The sequence below is a fragment of the Lutjanus erythropterus genome, chromosome 2, assembly GCF_056507025.1.
Source record: "Lutjanus erythropterus isolate fLutEry1 chromosome 2, fLutEry1.hap2, whole genome shotgun sequence".
Taxonomy (NCBI): Eukaryota; Metazoa; Chordata; class Actinopteri; order Lutjaniformes; family Lutjanidae; genus Lutjanus; species Lutjanus erythropterus.
Genome location: NC_139318.1, coordinates 7,996,592 through 8,018,965, shown reverse-complemented (window position 1 = coordinate 8,018,965; position 22,374 = coordinate 7,996,592). Strand labels below are relative to the sequence as shown.

Below are 22,374 nucleotides of genomic sequence, written 5' to 3'. Positions count from 1 at the left end.
TGAAGGAAACAGGGGAGGGACAACAGTGGTGTTACTTTTATCCTGCTGTTATTAGTTAGTTGTTTTAGACAACTCCAACTGTCAAGGCAACTTACTGCAATAGATTTCAAGTTTTAAGACTAAGTCAAAGTCTTAAGTTATGAAATAAACTTTTTTTAAAGTTTTGCTGACCTATAATCTTATTTGAGATCATTTATTTTGCTTCTGTAGAAACTTGGGTCTTTGAGATTTTGAAGCTCGAAAAAAGTATTTAAAAAATTCTCTCTCACTGAGCTCTGAACTTTGTCATTGTTTGTGTGCCTGAAAATGAAATGTCTGCAATTGAAAATATTCTTAACTATCATTCAGTTTCACTTCAGTGAAATGTGTTTTTTGGGAAGTTTCTTAAACTCAAAGGTTCAAGTTTCTCCAAACAGAAAAGGTAAATTATCACATCAATTCATATCTTTATGTGTAGCATGTTAAATTGATTTGAGAGTAGCAGTGTTATAGCTTGAAGGACTAACTAAAGCATTAGTGTTACATGGCAGAAACATTTAATACTTTGTGGTCGATTTATTCAGCTGTTACTGTTGTCCTGTGCCTGTTTCTTTCCTCCAGTGACAAATGACATAACAATGTGAAACATCAAATTCTAATCTGATTGCATCCGACTCAGTTATCCTAACTTGTAAAAAAAAAAAAAAAAATGATGATATTGGAAGAGGACATGTGTATGATGCTCAAAATAAAAAATGGTTACTCTAAATAAACGCATCTCTGTGGCAAGAGGGAAACACAAAAAAGTGATCCTTTAGTCCCTGCTCTCCCCTACCTTCGCAGCGCACTAAACCCGCCTCCTCCATCCCCAAAAAACTCCCATCTCGCTGCCATACCTCTCTACCCTCGCACCGCCCCTTCACTAAAGTCAGCACACACTCTCTGTGCTCTGCCAGACGCACCGAGACACGGTGGTGTGTGAGGAGGACCTGTGCGTATTTACGCTCAGATCTGAGTGCATGTGTCCGGGGAGAGTTGGAGAGCCCGCGGCGCGCTGACAGGACAGGAGAGCCCCGGAAACCCAGCAGCGGGTGATAATCCTTCAGAGACGAGGAAGAAGAATCTAAGTGCTCGTTCATTTTTCTTTCTTTTCTTTTTTTTTTTTTAAATGTTTTTTATTTGACTGCCTCTCCACCTCGGCTGGCGTTAACGCGCGGCTGAGAAGGAAAGCAAACAAGTTGATTAAGAAGAAGGCTCCGATTCAGCCCGAGCGGCTCCAGAGTTTTAGTATTTTTAGCATCCCTTCTTTCCCCCCCTCTCTCCCTGTCCCTTCTGAACGCGGAGTGGCAGAGGGAGGGACGGGAGAACCGGGCGGACGGACCGGGAAGCTGCGCGCCTCACCCCGGTGGATGATCCACTGGATGCGGGACGATGGATTAACAGCCTCCCCCGGACCCTTCTGCTCCTTTTTCACCGCCGACCCCCCTGTCCACCTCGGGATTATTTCAGCTCCTCTCACCGACCTCCCCTCCCTCCTGCTCTCGAGATGACCGAGGAATATGTTCTGCGGTGCGTCCTGATGCTCTGCTGCGCGCTGCTCTCGGCCAACGCGAGTAACTGGCTGTAAGTTAAACTCCCTCTAATCCTCTTTTTTTTTATACAAAGTGAACCACATCCCTCACTTTTCTTCACCTGACCTCCTCCTCATCCTCTCATCTTCTTCTGTCCTCTTTCCCTCCAGCCCAGTGGCCGCTCAGGTTAATTGTTAACCATCACACACACAGACTCTCCCAGACTTAATAACTTACCAACACTTACCGCTACATCCCCCCGCAAAGACCCTCACACAAAAAGTTACCCACAAGTGAAAAAGCACATGTTCTTTTTGGAGAGGTGCGGGTTTCCATATAGGTGAAATATGAAAATGACATTACAGCTTGCATTAAATAAAAAGTAAGTTTTATGTATGAAACGAATAGGTTTAATGACAGGTGGAAATGTGACAACGTGAGGCCTGAGGGAAAAAAAGTTTATAAAGTTAGTCAGATGAAGTTTACAGGCATCTTCTGCCTTATTTTTGCCCTGATAACTCTCAACCCCATCAATTCATTTTAAACTCCTACATGAAGATTTTGAAATGATGCATCCGAGACCCTGCAGAGAGAATGATTTCTTTCAGTGCAGCCTGTAAAACTTAATGCGCTCATTTTCTTGTAAATGGCGAGAAAACATTGTGTAACTGAACAATTCTTCGCTTTGAAAATCCTTAAGGGATTCATGAGGAGATCTCCAGTGAATGCTTCGAAACACTTTTTTAAATAAAAGACATAAATATTCCAACTAGGGCTGTCACAAAAACAGATTTTAACTACACTATTATCAAGCCTAAAAGAATTCAAGATAACAATATTAGCAGGGGATTTATAAAAAATTTGATAAGTCACATTCATTTAACTTTGTTTTTCTTGTGTGTTTTGTCTCTTTTTTGGAAAATGAATTTTACTTAGAAGTGTAGAGAGGTGGAAAAAGTCTTCAACCATAAGTGTAAGTGATTTAACTGGATTATTGATGCTGTTATGTGTATTATTAACATCAGTATTTCATTTTTCCCTCTAAAGACAAGGGAAAGAAAGGTGAAACAACAATTTTTCACTGTGAAAATTAAAACAGCCATGAGGAGTTCACCAATTAAAGTTCTGACCTGCATCCTTGCATGACAGTATGTTACAAAATATGTAAAATACATCAATGAATTAAAGGTAGAATATGCAGGATTTGCCAGGTGCTTGTTGTAAATGCATCAGAAAGACAGTTGACTGGTGAGTCTCATTCCCAGGATGTCAAATAGCAATGATCGGGGACGGTAAAGCGTCCCAAACTAAGGCTGTCACAGTATCAGATTTTCATGACACAAGAATTCACAGTATTATTGAACAATATTATCATGATACCTATAGAAAATTTTGGGGAAATCTTTAAATCTGTTTAATGTGCATTTGGTCTCTTATTTTGGTAAATGAATTACACTCAAAATACAAGTGTAGGGAGCTTTTGAGAGTCTGTGACCATAACTTTACAAAAGTGAACAAAAAGTACATTACACAGGAAAAAAGAAACAACATTCAGTATGTTTAAGAGGCCCTGGATTATTAACATGATATCAGTATATGTATTATTATCATGATATCAGTGTTTTGTTCTTTAAATGTCATGGTTATCATCAATACCGGTTTACTGCAACATCCTCAGTGCCGCCTGTAAAACTTAATCTGCTCACTTTCCTGTAAATGGCTGGAAGAACACTGTGAACCTTAAGAATTCTTCACTTTGAAAACCCACCAAGAAACCGTGAGGAGTTCAGTGATTAAACCTCTGACCCGATGATGACCAGATGAGAACGGGTCAAAGTCAGGACAGGGAGTTGGGGGTGGGCATGTCGTGTCGGAAGGATTAAAACAACAATTCTGAGTAACGTCCCTTGTTAATAATACCATGAAGATCACTTACGGATTCTGGGGATGAAATGAAACACAGTGTCCCGGCAGGTATGTTGCAGTCATTTTGAATGCCTTCTCAGCAGCTAGGATTGTCATTAAAGCTGCAGGAGCTTACAAACACATTTTTCAAGATATTGTGTATCAGAGACTCCTCCTGCAGTGGCAGCTTCACTCTCCGTCACCTGGTTTAAAACTAGATGAATGACATTTACATTCTGTTATTTATGATAGCCTGATCAGTGTAACACATCAGTGAAAATACATCAATAATACTCTTACAAGCTTTACAAATGCAAACAGGACATTTTTTAATAATTAAAAGAAGGAATTACAGCTTTACGTAACTGATTCAAATTCATATGTTGTTTATAGTATGTATTACTACAGTAGTTAACTTCATGGACATAAAGGACAGGATTTGGGACTTGCTTCTGGTCTCACTATCAGACCTGCATCCTAAAAGCATGAAGGCCTAATTTTCCCAACAAAGTACTTGTGCCTGAATACCACACAGATATTACAGTAATGCTAAAACATAAATTAATAAAGTAGAAGAAGACCCTTATTGATTTACAATTAAATGCTGTGAGTGTCTGCCAAGTGTGTACATTAAGGTTGTTTGTTACCTGTACTGATATTGGGGAAATGCCTCTCATACTGCCTAAAATTCGGCATCTGATATCAGCATTTATACGAGTCTATGTACCAATCTAATACCACGTAATTTATTAACTCCAATACAGGACGCTGCTCCTTCCCAGCAGTATGCCGTACACTGTAAAGTTCATGAAGACCACTATTAATTCACTATAATTAACACTATTAATTTCTATTATTGATTTAACCTGCAGGTACACACCAGGTGTTCCTATAACAATACAGAACTCGATGCACTGAAAACCACGTAATTTATTAACCCCAAAACGGGACAGTGCTACTTCCAAACATTGTGCCGAGCACCGTGAAGTTCAGGAAAATAATGGTATGGGAAGGCATATGAACATAAAAGTAAAAATAAAGGACATCAGGAGATGAAAGCATATTTTCATACAATACCTTAATATTCCAACAAATTACTAGTGCCCAAATATCATGTGGATATTACAGTGATGCTGCTAAATTAATTAAGTTACCAATAAAGTTAACTTACCATTAAATTCTGCAGGTGGACACCAAGTGTGTATATATTAGGGTTGTTCTGATACCAGTATTGTGAAATGCCCCAATACTGCCAACAATGCGTTATTGGATATTGCCATGTACACAAGCCTGTGCACCAATCTGATACCTTTTGATCTGATACTTTGCAGCAGCATCCTGTTACACCGTAAAGTTCAGGTATTGTAATCAGTATGGGAAAGGAAATAATGGTATTGAAACACCTCTAGTGTGTTTGAACGTAAAAGTAAATATATAGGGATGTCTCAGGAGATGAGTCAAAATTACAAGTTCAGCAAGGTCACTACAAACTCACAGACAGAATATCAGCCCATAACAGAGTGTTTTATTACTTATCCATTTATGAAATGTTGTGGGGGATGTAAGACTACAGGGGCTCTTAAATCCCCCAGTCGAGGCTCTAACACTCAGTGAGCTGTAGTTGAACTTGCTGCACGGTGCCACCTCTTCCTGGGGCCGGTCGGTTGGGTCGCATGTGTGTGCCTGCTCTCCCGGCAGCCTGTGGGAGGTGGTTAGGTGGGTTTCTGCATTCCTCCGCATGCAGGCTCCGCTCCATTTTCTGCTGCCATTCATTCCTCTTAACTTCAGCAAATTTACGAGCAGCGCTCATCATTCACGGAGGACCTTTCTGTTCTCCTGCAGTGGTATGAACTCTACCTGACATTGATGGTAATTATTACAACACAACACTCCACTATTATAATCTTCCATTAGGGACTTAAATTGCGGCTGCTGTGCGTGTTGACTTTCATATTAGCATTTTTATTTCCTGTATTGATTTCCCCGTGTTGATACCTGCGTAAGATTTATAATCAGATCACTACAACCTTGTGTGTTTACATCGGGACAGAGCTGCAGACGGCCTAACTGATATCGCTGACAGATTTGTCAGAATAAATCAAATTACAGCCTTGCCAAACAGCACTGCCTACCTTGAACTCTGTCACTGAGTGCAGGGTAATTGTGCTGTTTGGGGCTGAAGGCGTGGTGACAGCAGCAGCAGAGCAGACATGTACAGGCAGGCTGCCGAGCTGCCAGTCTGCTCCGCGGGATTGCACTGTTGTGTAGAATCTGTGTGTGTTCGCATGTGTGTGTATGGGGTTGTACGGACTGTATGTCAGACTTAGACACCTGAGCAAGTCTCAGTTTCACGCCCGCACTGCAGCAGGTACACTCAGGGTCAGAGGAAGGGAAGCAATTAAGAGAGAGATTGTTGGCGTTAGCTAGGGCCATAAAATACGCTGCATGTGTACACTGAGCAGCTTCACACAACAGCACTTGATTGGACAGGACTGCTAATTGCAACTAGTAGTCAAATTAACATCTATATCACTCTCACTTGTCACCTGTTGCACCTCATCTACCATATATAGATTTATTTTTACCCAGTTTACTGTAAATCAAATTTCGGTGAAATAAGGTACTTGTTTAATGAGGCAGATTGAATTACATAATGATAATAATGACAACAAGATCAATTTAAATGGTTGCATTTACAAGAGTACGCTCAGTAGATAGCACATCTCAGATGTGAAGCACCTGCTGCAATGCCACGACAACTACCAGGAGCGGAAATTTTCAAGTTTTGAATGAAGTGTTTTGTAAAATGTGTTATAGTGTAAGTCTTCTTATGCCAGTGTTTTTGTATTGTATAGTCTCAATTTTCTGCATAGAATAGTTTAATGGCATTGTAACCGAACATCCTGGGTTCACATAAACTCAATAAGAAACAGTGAATGGGACAATAACTCAATATGTACCCTGGTTTGCTCTCCGGCCAGGGACGGGTTGCATCACAAATGATATCCAATGTGAAAAGTCAAAGCCAAATCATACAGGTCGGTCTGCCAGCGAGCAGATGATCTGCTGTGACAACCCCTAAGTGGAGATATACTTGCTTTTAACTACGTGTTTGTGTATGTGTGAAGTCTGCCTCCCGTGTCCTGCATCCATTTCAAGCATCAGTTGTGCAAGTCCTCAGGAATTAATGCTACACGTCCGCAAGATGCAATACACATATAACTGATAATCCCTGTCAGGATCAGGGGTCAAGAGATACGTCACTAGCAACAACAATGGCGGAAAGTTTTGAGGACAGGCTCATTGAACAAGTCTGCAACTACTTTTATCTTTATGACGCATCATTGCTACTACACAGCGACAAACATGCCTGCCACAACAGCTGGTAACAGATAAGTTTGAGACCGCTATGTACAAGCACGGTGGAAGATCATGAAAAAATGGAACTCCTTTTCTTCTTTCTTTTGTTTTTACTGGCAGTTTATGGTCTGAGTTCTCTGTTGTGCCGTCTAGTGGTGTTTTACAGTAACATGTAGACAAGCGGGCGCATCGTGAACAGTTCGCTTTACGACACAGCCGGCTATCTATGTGAACGCTTGGTCAAAAAGTATATATCCGGCCCTAACAGGAGCAACTGAAGGGCAAAGAAGCTGTTGATGGCCCCTGCCGTTCAGTTGTAAGGAGTCAGCAGGCGGTATAAAAGAAGGCAGGCTTATGCCTGGAGGAGATAATAATGAATGAACATTCTGTGTTTCATCAAAAAGTACTTCGACCTGTCTACACTGGAAGCGGGGATGTGCACTGTTGTGTAGGTTGACACCTGCTGCTTGTGATCAAAAATCTAAGCAGCAATATAATCTTTTCTAACCGCAGCATGAAGGACTGACTGAGCTGGAAAAGAATGAGAGGCTTTACTCCAGCAGCGGTCTGACAAACGCCGACTGATATTTACATATCGTGGCACTAATTAGATCAGTTCCCCTGCACAGCTCTGGGATCTCCTAGTCACATTACTGTTATAATAATAGTCATGGTGACTGGTCAGAATGTTTTGGTGTCTGTGTGTGTGTGTCTGTGTCTTTATAACAACATGACATCATCACATAAGTTGTTTGAGTGGCTATTCAAATGTGTGTGAACACAATATTTCTAAAACTTGTCACTCATGTTGGTGAATCAGCAGCAAAGTAAAAATCATCCGCTTTATTCATTTGTGAAGAAATACTTGATAACCTGCATCACTGTGCTGATAAGTTAGCATCAGAACGCATGATTCTAGTTGCAAGCAAATAAACCCTTAAAGGGATAGTTCACCCAAAAATGAAAATGCAATCATTATCTACTCACCCTCATGCCGATTGAAGGTTGGGTTTAGTTTTTTAGTCGAGAAAACACTGCTGGAGTTTCACGGGAAAACAGTGATCCAGAATCTCCTAAACAGTGGAAGTGAATGTTTTCTAAAATGCCTCCATACTGCTCATCTGGTGTAATCCAAGTCTCTTAAAGCCTCAACATGCCAAGTTGATGAAAAAAAAATGTTATTTACACCATGTTTTCAGCCTGAATCTTCACTGTAGCTTGGAGCCATGTGCACACTGTTATTTGCATTTGTCACCTTTCACTTCCATTGCTGGGGAGTTTTCCTGTGAAACTCCAGCACCGTTTTGCAGACTAACAAAATAAACCCGACCCCCAATCGGCGTGAGGGTGAGTAGATAATGCCTGAATTTTCATTTTTGGGTGAACTATCCCTTTAACGCAACTTTGCACTGAGGATGTTTTGTTTAATCTGATATTTGTGTTGGATGCAGTGGACGCCATAATGACCTGCTCATAAATATGGAAGTTTGTTCCCAGTGTTGAGAAATGTATAGCAGGTTGTGTCAATCCATCAGTACAAACTTTTGACTGTTATTTATTGTTAATTTACTTTTTAATACACTATAACCAATTCAGATTTTCTTTTCTTGACAGAGGTCATGCAGAGCTACAGAAGACAATATACAGCTGTTTTCACAGGCTGAGGCTAGGTTCTGTTTGCTTATGCCTTTTATAACTTTTCAGTCAAATAGATTAAATTTTGCATTTAGAGATGTGATTTTATATTAAAACCAGTTTGGTTTCAACCTGCAAAAATAGGCAGTACATCAAAGACTGAGAATATACACAAAATACTGAGGTTTAGAAATGTATCAAACACCTGTTATGTTTGTTTAAATCCTTATTACCATCAATCACAACAAAAATTCACTGGCTCTAGCTTCTGAGATGTGAATATGTTGTCTCTTTTCTTCTTCTGTCATCTGAATTCCTTCAGGGTTTGGGATGAAACATGCAATTGTGAGAAAATTCATGAAAAAATCATGAAAAAACTCAAAAGATCATGGGCAGAAATTGCAAGTTGTAGTTCTTTTTTTATAAGCTGCATTGAAGAAATATGGCAGATTATTGTTGTTTCAAACATGACACATTTCTTTAAACCCGCGTTCACTGACGATGATTCAGAATAGCTCAAATGTTTCTGACACCTCTCAGCTGTTCTTGCGTCACGTTCAACCGCAGCCTGAACCGGACTGTTTGTTTACCTCACCTGCAGCTCTGCCTCTGCCTGTCACCTTTAGCCCGTGAGCCAGGATGTGATCACTTTGCCAAATCTCTGCGGCTGCTGAGTCATGTTTAGTGTCCCACTGCCGAATGGGGATTTGAATGCTACTTTTCATTAGTATGTCCGTCATCGCCCTCCTCCTCCTCCTCCTCCTCCTCCTCCTCCTCTTCCTCCTCTTTCCCTGCTCCGACTGGTTCTGCTGCACCTGTGTGCTGCTCCAGGTCTGCTCTGTGTGATTTGTTTTCGATTAAGCATGTAAGCTGGCGTCTTCCCCGACAGTGGCACACACTCAGTAATTACCACGCTGACCGCAGAAGAATGGTAGACAGTTGCAGTGCAACTCACACAGACAAACACAATGTTAAAGAGGAAGCAGGGAAGTCTGCTGTGTGTGTGTACATTTATGTGTGTGTTTTGAAATCAAATAAAGAAGTGTTGGAAGAAGTACTTACATCATTTTCTTAAAGACTCCTTCCAGTATAAATCACATTTTTAACCTTGTTAACATGTCCATGTTGTGTTTTTCACGTGTTACAAGACTTATCAGGAGGGAAATAAGCAGAAACACTATGTCTTAGCATTTCTTGCCGTGAACAAAGGCAGTCTCGAAAGAACGGATTCAGTCAGACTGGGTATATGACATCATAGACCTAAGGAACCAATCCCATTAATTGAGGGGGTGCTGCTATACATATCAGTATTGACGATACCCAGCCCACGGGAGAAGCTGGAAGTAGCCAGTTAACATAACTAGCTAGCAAAACAGTGGAGAAGCCAGGTACAGGTACTTAGGGTTAGGTGTTGTGGGTTGGTGTTGTTAATAAAATTAATATTGATTATAATCATTATATACCTATCACTCACTCACATTAAGTGATATTTATAATATTTTAATTCTTTATTTTTAAAAATGATCATGCTAACAGCTTTGTGAGGCTCTACTTAGGCTGAATGCTAATGTTAGCATGCTAACATGCTCATGTTAAAGTGCGAGGAGTTTTTGACTTTTTATGAAAGAGTCTCAATTTAAAACTGATGCCTCTATATGATCAACATAAGCAAACAAGAACATCCATAAAAAGATCCGCTATTTCTATATGGTTATTCTTAATTTTTCCCACCAGGCTGGATTCTCTTTGAAATCAGATGAGACAAGCGTGTGTTTACATTTTCCCAGACTTACAGTGAACAGTTCAAAATAAGCAGGAGGAAAGTTTTGTTTAGGTTATTTATTTTTGACATTATAGTTTGTGGTTATTATGTTGGAATAGCTACTTTGTCCACGTGGGTCTCCAAATTTAACAGTCTGAAATATGTGTACCATTGCCGCCATTTTAGTTTAGTTTGTCAGCATGCTAACATTTGCTAAACAAAGTACTGCTGAGGGTGATGGAAACACTGGAGTGTGGTTCCAGAAAAAGGAGAAGTTGGGCAATTAGAATTCAGCTTGAGGCAGACCTGAATGTGTGTACCACATTTCATAACCATCTATCCAGTAGCCGTCAAGATATTTCAGTTTGGACCAAAACTTGAGGACCGACCAACCAACCGACTGACCAACATTGCCCAAGAGGTGTGCTACTAGCATGACTAAACATTTGTTACAAACCGTCCTGTCTGACTTTCTGTCTTCTACAGTTTGGATGGTTTATTTATGTCATAGGTAAGACATTGTCCATAATATATAAGAAAATAGTTGAAATATAAATATTGTTACCATTATCTGTGATGTTTTAAGAAAAGCTAGCAGCATCGCTCTAGGGAAGGCATTGGCAATGTCTGCCTATCTGTCGGTCAGTTGGCTGATTCACCCCTTTGATCCAGAATGAAATATCTCAATAACTATTGCATCAATTGCCATGAAATCTTGTATATATATCCATGTTGTTTAGAAGATGAATCCAAATAAACTCTGGTGATCCACTGACTTTTTATCCAGCGCCATCAGCTGGTCAGTATTCTTTCATATCGTGTGATGCCAAGTCTGTTAGGTGCATTGTCACGAAAATTTTGTCTGGGTCAAGAACTTTGAATCTGCCCGCTCCCACTCCACAGAGTTGACTAATTCACCTGGCATCCTGACATGAAACAGCGGTCGGTTAATAGAAAAAAGCAATGGCTCCAGTGAGCGCTGTGAAACCAACGATTAGCCAATCAGTGCCACAGGAGGGACTAATGCTGTTGACAAGCGTTGTCAAGCTGTGCATCATGTACGTTTTTCTTTGCTAATTCAGGAAAAGTTGGCAAACAAAATTTAGTACAAACATTTATGGTATGAGATGAATCCCAATGACTTTGGTGACCCACTGGACAGACGGCTGGTAGGCCTACTGATCTGTGCCAACATGAAAATATAGCGGTGCATCTTGTTTTTATTATATTACTTTTTAAAAAGTGAGACTTTTTAAATATTATTACTCAGTCAAATGTGTCCTTTCAAATGTTTTCAAAAGTTGCTTAAAATTTAAAAAACCTTTGACCTAACCACTGAAAGAAAAACCCTTGTGGTTGTGAATAATTACTCTCACCACTGCTGTGGCAAAAGAGGGATTACGTTTGGAATCTGTCTAAAGAAAAGACAAAAAAAAAAAAAAAAAGAAAATCGAGAGTGGCCTCTGCTTCATTTATTTGTTTGGTTAAACTGTCATGAATCTGCTCTGGTGAAAGGATTAAAATCCTCATTTATTTGCTCAAGAAGGCTCATGCCCTTTAAAACCTAGGAGGAGTTGAGTGTGTTTGCTCTTTAAACACTTCACTTTCAGTCAGAAACAGTGGGTTCAAGTTTGGATGCTGTTTGCTACTGTCAACACGAGGCAAAATATACGGTAGCAAAGTAATAAGAATATTCTTGTTGCTTGGACTTGGTTGGACGTTCATATTATTACTTAACGTTCTGGTGTAGGCAGAATAATTTTCACCCTAAACTAACAAGTATACGGTACATTACTGCTCAACAGCTTATCTTAAGGGTGGTACAGATAAAACAGATGACTCTCTAGAACCACATCGTTGATATCTGTTACTTTCCGACAAAAAGCACACGTACTGGTCTTTCTTTCTGTGTCTGCTTCTCTGAGTCTGTGTTTGTCTTTCAGATCATTGTGTATAAGCGTGTGAATGTACATGCATATGTCCTGGACAGCCATGGTGAGGTGCTAAAGAGAGGGCAGCTGATGGGTAACCAGAGAAAGCAGAGACCTTGGCATTGCGGTACACGCTGGCGCCTCACACTTCTTTTACACACACTCACACACGTAGACACAGAGACATGAATGTGGTAAAGCTGTGGCATGTTATTTCGAGCCCCCTTGTCACCAGAGTGTGTACAATTATCGTGACACACTTGGAGCCGCGGGGAATCGCTCAGGATGACCAGATTACTGCTAGGAGGGCTCGGGCCGGCAAGGAAACACCTGGGTTGCTGAAAGACGAGAGACAGTTCTGGCAGATCCACAGAGAGAGGAGAGCGGGGCTTTTAGGAGACATAACATACTCTCTGGTGGCCATGTTCGTAAGCAACAATGGCTGTGAACAGCTGATTGCATTTCTGAATGTATACTGCAGCTTCTGTTAGATGCATTGGCTAGTGAGCTATTTTCCCTTGAAAGGAAAACCAGTCATGGGATCGAGTTTGAAAAGATCCAGAAGACCAACCGGACATAGAAGAAATGTACAGTGGCATTTTCTCAAGCCTTTGTAAATAAACAAGTACATATGCTTGTCCCGCCTCAGACACAGAGAAGACCACCCAACTTTATTGTACAAGACACAATGGTCAGTATTATAACCATCATCTGTAATAATCAAAAGCATGTAGGGGCTTAAGAGTCAAAGGCATGCCTATGAATCAGGTCCATAATAGGCAGAAAAACAGCTCCAATGACCCTTTTCCTCCAAAACATTGGAAGTTAGCGCTATTTCTATGAAGAAAACCAGGTTTTTGAATTTGATGACAGGGCTATCAGTACAATATGTGAATGAAAGTTTTTCATCAATCCAAATACCAAGGTATTTATATTCTGTAACTGTCAATGTTGGATCTGTGAAGAGTGGAAATACTGTTGCTATCCTTATTTGATCTACAGAGCATCATAAACTTAGTTTTATGTGCATTCAAAACAAGTTTATGATCAATAAGCAGTTTGGAAAATGTTAAAAGAATGTTGCAAGTTAACAGCTGGTAGAACTGATTCGGCAGCACGATACAATATTGTATCATCTGCATAGAAATGTGCATGACAACAGGTCAAAGTGGAATAATATTCATATAAATGGGATATGGAACTGGACCCAGCCTAAGCTCAGAGAACACTCTTGGTTATCAGTTAAAAACTATAAGCGAATAGATCCCAAATTCACTGACTGCTTCTGATCAGACAGGCAACCCAAGGACCACGCACAAGGTGCTCGAAATAAAACCAGCACTTAAAATACATAAAAGCAGGAATGATCATCAATATCTAAAGTCTTAGAGAGATCCACAGAGACAGCAGCACCATGTTTTTTCATGTCCACAGCATTAACAAAGACATTCACAAGTGCTGGCAGAAAACAGCGCTATGCATGGACATGAACCCAGACTGTTGCATCTCAGAACAGAGTTTGTAGTTGGGAAAGTTGTCAAGTTTGCTGCTGAAATGAGAAAATTAGGTGGATCCCAGTGCTCTAAAGACAATTATAAGTTAGTTCTTGTTGTTTGGCTGCTCACCAACATGGTCAGCAGTTCCAACAGAAGCAGAGGCTGTGACATGAAAGTACATGATACACTAATTATTAGATTCACTGTGATTTAGTCCTCTACTTTCCAACTCCAAGGATATTTCACATGTCCATCAATGATCAGCTTAAACCATAAATATGCTCACTACTCCAGAACTTGACTGAGAATCCAGTTTTCTTCAGTATAAAAAGTATTCCAGAGGGACACTGATTATCGAGATTGGTCTCGGGCTTGAGACCGGTCTTTTTGAAGGATTTCATCTCAGAATCAACCAGATTTTAACTTGATCTTATCTTGGTCTCAGACAAAGAAGATTTTATTTCAAGACCAGTCTGTGCATTGTCTGATTTACTTGTTAACATCATAACTGTGACTGGGTGTAAAAATTCCTTCAAATGTGACAAATAACTTGACTAATTTCTAATTTGAAAATTTTCTTACTGTTACTGGCTGTCAGCCCTGTCTGCTCCCCTTCACACACATTTAGAGACAGAGAAAGAAACTGTAGCTGCCTGGGAGGAGATGTCAGCCAAATCTTCTGTAATGAAATTTAGCCACCTAAACCACAAAGAATTCATCTGCAAAACAGTGTCCAAAATGAAATCATACAGCAGTATCTCAATGCTGTATGCTTATCACACCAAACTAAGTTGTTTTTGCTTGTGATAAACAATGGCATCAAGTTTTTTTTTAGTATATATAGCCACATAAAACTGTGTAGCCAAATTAAAGGTATGTTATATCAATGTTAGCTAATGTCAGCTCCAACATGAATGCTACACGACAGCAAAGTCTTGACTCTGTCTCGCCCTGCCATTAACTTAATGGTTTAGGTGGTCTTGAACACAACACCAATACACTGCAAACAGGAACAGCTAATAGCTAATTCAGCATACTTTTAATCATGCCAGTTTGCCAAAATGTAAACAAATATAATGTAAACAACTGGGGCAAGTCCCCATTATTATTCATGTAAGAGCAAAATTTAAAGCATATTTAAGGAAACATTCAATGCTTCATTTGGTCTATAGAAAAACAAATCAGTCTTTATCCCCTTGAGTTATTTATTCCATACACATTTCATATTAAGCTCAAAATGAAAAGTCTAAGGGGTTAAAAGTGTAAGTATGGGCTTCTGTTCAGTAGTGATGTCTAGGAACCACTGCACCAGATAGGTGAGAACCACGCTGAAAATTCTCAGCCCATGCACAGAGAGCTCTTTATAAATACAGACTTGTGTACAACACACAGTTGATACACGTGTGTGAACTGTGTAAATAGTAAGCAGGGGTGTAAATGGTGCATGTCCAAGCCTGCCTGCTGCACATGAATGATTTCAATTTTACAAGCAAGCTTATCTCCTCATCTATCCAATCCAGAAGTTAGCTTCTGAACATTTTTCAAGTTGTCCGGCTAAAACCTGTGAAAGCTGGTTTAATACAAACTGCTTCTTGAGGTCAAACCTTCAGCACCTTAATACCTTCAAGACTAATGACTTTCTACTTTTGCTGTGACTGAAATTGCATATCAGGCCCAACATGTGAGCAATTGTTCAGCAAACATTTGTGTGAATGAACAGTAGTATGTATCTTCTCGAATGCACTGCTCAGTGTGTATCGCATCACTTCCCGAGACCCTCTTTGCTGTTTGGGGACGCACAGCCATGTTAAGCCGTGCTAATGATAAACTAACCTTACTTGCCTGCAGTCTGCCATTGTCTGTTATCTTGTTGTTGTTGTCACTACTGCATTGCATTGTGGGATATTTGTGCCAGCATAGTGTCAAGTACCTGCTTGCTGTAATATTACCCCAGAAACTTTACGCACATCACATATAATCACATGGTTTCATAGTACACAGTGTTTTAGTTGACACAGCCTTTGCGTATTGTAAGAATCAACAAATGTTTGCAAGCTAACATGCTAACTAAGATGGCGGAAATGGTAAACATTATAATTGCTTAACATCGGCATGTTAGTATTGCCGTTGTGAGCAGAACTACAAGCTGCAACCCTGCAAATAGACTTGCTAGCTAGCTAATCACGGTAACTAGTCACATCCAGCTTCTTCTTCTCCAGCTTCTCCTCCTCGATTAACGGGATTGGTTCCACGGGATTATGATATCATATACCCGGCCTGAACTGAATCCGTTTTTTGAGACTGCCCTGGCTCAATGCAATTTCAAAGCAAGAAATGCTCAAACATGGTGTTTACTACTTGGGCTGTCTTGTAACACATGAAAAACACCACATGAACATGATAGTGAGTTTAAAGATATGGTTTTCACTGGAGAGGGTCTTGAAAACTGTGAGTTTGCTTGTTTTATGTTGTTTTAGTGTTTAGCTTGTAGGTTATCCTGTTGATTTTGATGCTAGCATGTGTTGTGTTGTAATATTGGGGGACAGTTGGCAGTTAAGAGAAACTGTGAACGTTAAGCCTAATTAGCAGCAACTAAACAGTGAGAGTAGTGGTTGGCTGCTGTAACTTCTCTTTTTTCACGTAGCTTTTTTGGACGTCCATACACATGTATAAGCCGCGTTAGCGCTGAGTATTGTTTATGTACTGAAGCCGGTATGACCCTTGTCACCCGTGTGCATAATACATAATGCAGTTTTTTTTCCCCTGTAAACCAGTCGATTGGTGAAAGAGTGGATAAAATTTCAGTCAACCAAGATTTTCTTTGGTTGACTAGTGGATATGATGACTAGGTGAGAAAAGGCACATAAAAGAACAGCTAGAACACTCTGGTGAGTTCAGAAAATGACATCACTTTACTGTAATGCAGCCTTTAAAGCAAGGAAAAGACAACAAGTATGCCATATCATGGTAAAACAAGTCTCATATTGCTATAATATTGATATGTCCACCAGCCCTGCTAGCTAACATGACTAACATGGCTAACATGACATGATAACTTCACCTAAACACAGAAATGGTCACAGGTACACAGCACAGGAATCATCTACTGCCAAGTCTGCATTTAGAAACAATCAGCTGTTCACAGCTATTGTTTCCCGAGAGCTACAGACCGCCAACATGGCCGCCACAGTGTTTGTGACATCACCTGAAAGACCTTTTTACAGACAATGGACGACATGACAAAGAACCAGAGGACAGTGACTTTATACTGACACACACACACGCTAATTGACTCGTATCTTTTCGAGGGCCACAGCACTAACACCAGGCAGGAGGTTAATTTCGTGGCTTTATTGCTTCTTTTCTCAAAAAGTGTGTGAAAGTGTGTTTCTGCGTATAGGTGTGTGTGTGTGTGTGTGTGTGTGTGTGTGTGTGTGTGTGTGTGTGTGTGTGTGTGAGGGTTGTGGTGTTGGCAGAGCGTGTTATTTTTAGGGGGAAATGAGCTCTAGTGGAGCCAGCAGCATATAAATACACCCAGACACACGCGTGGGCGCACACACACACACAAACACACACAGTCTAGCAGTGTGAGCCTGTAGCTGCTCACTAACTGTGTTAATTGAACTCATTAGATTCCCTCTTGTCACTTGACATTCTCCCTTCTTTGCTTCCATTAGATCTCTCCTTCACTTTAAACCATCCCTTTTTCCATTTTCTTTCCCCTCAGGTCCTCAGTTCCTTCTTTTCTTACTATCCTCTCTTTAAAGGCATCTGTCTCACACCTAGGTTTATTTTATTTGTCTCTATTATGACTCAAAATTAGATCCGCGCATTCCTTCAAACAATAACCCACACACCCAGCCATTATTACACCACCACCACCCTGAGGACATGTCAGCAGCGCTGTCTTTTTTCATTTTGATGTTATGTTTCATAAGCATTTAAGGAGTTTTATTCCACAGTGAGATATCCATCATTTTAGATTTTTTTTTACCCCTGAGGAAGAATTACAAATTGCATGTTTCTTGAGGAAATACAGACTCTCTTTCCGAAAAGCTTTGCATTCAATATTTCATTCCAAAGCACAGTTTGCTTTGCAGGTCATATATATTTCGTAAAAAATGCCCTCTCTACCCTTTTTCTCTTGATTTTCACTACATCATAATATTATCCAACATTATACTATGTCAGTACTTCATATAACATGAGACAAACAACAAGCTTGCAGTATTTAGATTACTATCCACATTAAACCCTGGAGTGCAACTTGCAAACAATGGTTTGATTCTATGATGACCAGATTCATTTTTAATCATTTTAGTAATCATTTTATTCTTTACAAAAGCACGCAACACGATAAATACTGGGTGCTGGACAGAAGTACATGCAAACACACTGGATAATGCTCCCATGATTTATGTTTCAGACCATGTCTGAAGAAGGACTAAACTTGACATGATGGTATATTATTAAATAAATTTCTTTACCTTTTATTATTTCAGCAAAATATGGATGACACATTTACAGTAATAAAATATGATTAAGGATCGACAAACAAAACCGTTTGCTGATGCTGAGAAATACAACCGCCCTGCAATAAATCCTCCCTAAGCTAGTCTGTCCTAGGCTAAATAACAGAAACACCTCCCTACATAGAGCAATACAGTTCAACAGTAGCACAAACTGCAGGCTGCAAAATGATCATACAGTTGAATCAACAATTCTCTAAAACATTATGGACTGTAGATGAGCTGTCATTACGGTTACTATGTCACTTGCAGGTTAAATGGTTATCCATTAGGAATGGTGGTTAAACTGTAGTTTACTGGTAAGGTGTCCTGATATACAGTTTAAACAGCAACCTGCAAGTCAGTAAGTTACTGTACACCTGTTTAAACTGTGTTGAACATGTGGATTACTGGCCAGGTGAGGCTGTGTTCATCACTTTAGTGTTTGAGAGCCACAACTCTATCATACATGTTGGATATAAATTTCTGGAGAGGATTTTTTTTTAAATGTTGCAGATAAAACAATGTGACAAGTGGTCAATATGAGATTGGGGATGGTCCTCTTTTTTTACCCTGGAAGTTACTCGGGTCATGTGTACAGCAGTCGCTCACTAAAATAACATATTAAAGGGATAGTTCAGATTTTCTAAAGTGTGGTTGTATGAGGTACTCGTCCATAGTCAGTGTATTACCTGCAGTAGATGACGGTCAAGACACCGCCAGTTTGGAGAAGCAGCAGGAGTACTGCTGTAGGAAGGTAAGCGACATACTGCTGTGGACAGGGTCAGCTACAAAAAATATTTTAAGCACCTTTTTTTTAAGAATGCGTGAAGTGTACAAAATATTTTGAAAATTTTCATTGCTTTACCTTGCCATCAGACTGTCTTTCTGTCACAGTCTACAATCACAAAATCGTATTTTAAATTCAGGTGAAATGTGCCACTATGGGCCATGTGATACAAACATTGCACATCGTTTACCCAAAGCTGACGTTAGCTGCCAGCCTGCTACACAGTGCGGTTAACGTTAGCAGTGTGTGCAGCTGCTCTGCTTGCAGGTTAATGTCTGTGCTGAATGTGGTCACACGTTGCTCCAATCGAGTGATTATATATCACTTTATTCTGACACAGCCTACATTATTTCCATGTTTTATATCAAAACACTGACAAACTGCGCTGTTTTATGAGCTGTCATCTGTCCGATTTTGCTGATAAAGACATACGGGGTTGCGTGGGCCATCGGGGCATATGTTCTGGGTGACAGGTGCTGCTGTCTGATGGTGCTGCAGCCCCAACTAGTGGCGGGTGGCTGTATAACACCTTAAAGGCAACAGTTAACTGGCATTGTCCATGATTAAAATATTGATAAATAGTTTAACTGACTAGTATTTCTGGTGTCGACTAACGAGGGTGGTGACATTTAATCATGTAGTCGACTAATCATGTACATCCCTACTCCAAATTCAGACTTATTGTAATAGAATTATATATAGTTAGGTAATAGTTACTTAAAATCTCTGCATTTATGGAATAATCCATCAGAAGCTTAATAGAATGGACAGATATCAGATCAGAGCAGTCTGATCATCTGAAGCCATCAGTAGAGCCACAGGAAACAGGTTCAGAGGGGATGAGGGTGAGCTCAGAGCTGGTTCAGTGTCAGCGGCTGAAGGTAAACTGAGAGAACAGTGCCCTCTACAGGTCACTATGTGTTTTACACACTGTAGGTGTCCACCACAGAGGGGACAGGGAGGGTTAGCTCAGGTCACACCACAGTCACACTTGTCTTTACGAGCAATTTCATTTTCTGCTGCCTGCTGGCTCTCTGCTGCTACTAAATGTAAGTTTCTGAGTACTTCACTTTATTGGCTTAAAACTGTCTTATTTATCAAGTGAAAACTCAACTTGTTGCTCGCAGGTCTGTTGGCTCTTTTGAGAGCCGGTGCCTCAGTAGAAAAGTTTCTTAGACTCCTTCTTGCTGCTCTCCTCCATCCGTGCTATATTTACCTGTCAGTGTGTACCTCTGCTGTGTGCTCAGTGCTGGAAAGGCAAACACGAGGATATTTTCATATAAATACACATTAGACGCGATGGAGGCGCAGAGTGTGTGCTACAGTTTGTGAGCGTTGTGTGTCATTTTGTGTGTGAATGTTTGTTTGTTCACGTGTGTGTGTGTGTGTGTGTGTGAGCGACTGTCATGCAGATGTGTCCAGCTTCTACATCCCCTCCCTCCCCTGCACTTCTCTCCCCTCTACTAACACTAATTTCTCTGCTTTTGCTCTCACTTTAGCTACTTTATACTTAAAAAAAAGAATTTGTCTGGGAAGAAAATAGTAACAAAACAGCATAAAACTTATACATCACAGGTAGGAACGTGTTGCATCATGGGAGGCAGGTAAAAACTGTATTAAAAGGGGAATTTTGATTGAAGTACAAAGGTTAAAAAAGTTACTGTTAAATTAATTAAATTTAACAGACCAGTGCAATACCTGTTTCTGTTAAATCAAGTAAATGTTTGTAAATGATGTCAGATGTCAAATTACAAACTGAAATAGGGCAGCAGTAACGATTATTTTCATACTCAAGTAATCGGACGATAATTTTCTTGATTAATCCATCAATAGTTATCTGTTTAAAATGTCTGAAAAATGTCCTTCATTGTTTCCTGAAGACCAAGCTGATGTACTCAAATGTCTTGTTTTGTCCACAACCCAAATATATTTAGTTTACTGTGATAAAGGAGTAAAGAAAATCAAAAAATATTCACTTTTAAGAAGCTGAAAAGAAATTAGACTTTTTTTCTTTAAAAAAATTACTCAAACTGTATAATTAATTATTAAAATAGTTGGCGATTAATTTAATAATCAGTTAATCATTGCAGCTCTAAACTGAAATGTATGACTTTAACTGTTTAACGTCCAAATATAATCTTATTCCAGTCAGTCTGACAGTATAACAGATATATTTTATGTATCAGCTGTTCAAGTACTGATGCTACAAGAAGTTTACACTGAGCAAGATTATGTTTTTATATGTGCAACATGCCATTAAATTGAGGATGTCTCAGTGTAAATGGAAGATGTTTAGATATCTTGTGCATCATCTTATATTTAGCCCGACATATTTGGATCTCCACTTTAATTTAAAACAAAGTTGCATGATTTTCTTGAAGTTCTGGTGTCACAGCATGAATTCTTCATGTGGACAAGACAGTGTGTTGCTTGTTTTGTCTGGCAACAGCAAAAAGATCAAGTCAATTTAAAATAATACAAAGCTAACAAAAAAAGACAGAACAAGCAGCAAATCCTCACATTTCAGAAGCCAAAACAAGCAAATATCTTTCACTTTTGATTGACAAATGGGAAAAGATTGACTGATTCCTGGCTTCCTGCTGAGAGTTAGATGAAATGATCGATACCACTGTTCCAACTTGTTATTTTTACACTTCAGTTTTTATTTCAGATGTTTTCTTTTATTGGAAGGATTTGGGCAAGGGACTTGACATTCTTACAGACATGACTTAACATGAAAGAAAGAGAGAAATGAATGAGAGTAGAGGAAGAGAGAAAAGAGAAGAAGAATAAAAAGGGAAAAAAAAGGGGGGGGGGCATCTAAACCACAAACTTGCCCACCTGCCCAGTGCTGCATGTAATAATTGAATTAGTATTCATTTTGTGTGTTGTTTGAGAAAAGAGATGATAAATGGTGATAAAAATGTTTTAGTTTATCATTTAAGACAAACCTAATTCACTCTAGGTGGAGTGTATCTGTCAGCTCTGTGATCTACTGGGGGCTTCAGCTTTCTTCTGAAATTTAAGTATTTTATTAAGTTCTTTAGCCACTATTATCCCATAGAAAATGAAGTGTTTTTGAAAGGCATTTTTGTAAAGGCTTCTACACTTCACTTTTTGTGTGGATTAAGGAATCTAGGTGTTAATTAATGAGCTTCAGAGGTACTTGTAGGTAAGTTTTGTTACCTTTGCAAGAATTATTTCCCAAAATATCAAACTATTAGTGCTGCGACAAACAATTATTGTCATTGTTCTTAATCTGTTGGTTAATCAAATAGTTGTTTGGTCTATAAAAAAGGTTAATCAGTGTTTTTCTGTCATAAAGGAAAAAAAACAAAACAAAGTTTTATCAAGCTAGAATTAGAGAATTTGGACTTTTTCAGATCAATAGTTGCCAATTTATTTAATAGTTGACCTTTAACAGATCAATCAATTAA

At 39.5% G+C, this 22,374-nt stretch overlaps 1 protein-coding gene across 1 annotated transcript in view; it reads left to right on the top strand.

Annotated features, from left to right (window-relative positions):
- Nucleotides 1–310: 310 nt before the first annotated feature.
- Nucleotides 311–22,374, top strand: part of wnt4 (wingless-type MMTV integration site family, member 4) — a 34,275-nt gene continuing 12,211 nt past the window's right edge. Inside the window, exon 1 of the mRNA XM_084727258.1 lies at nucleotides 311–1,602. Within this exon, the coding sequence (XP_084583384.1) occupies nucleotides 1,526–1,602 (77 nt within the window). The 5' untranslated portion in view covers nucleotides 311–1,525. The remainder of the gene's footprint in view (nucleotides 1,603–22,374) is intronic.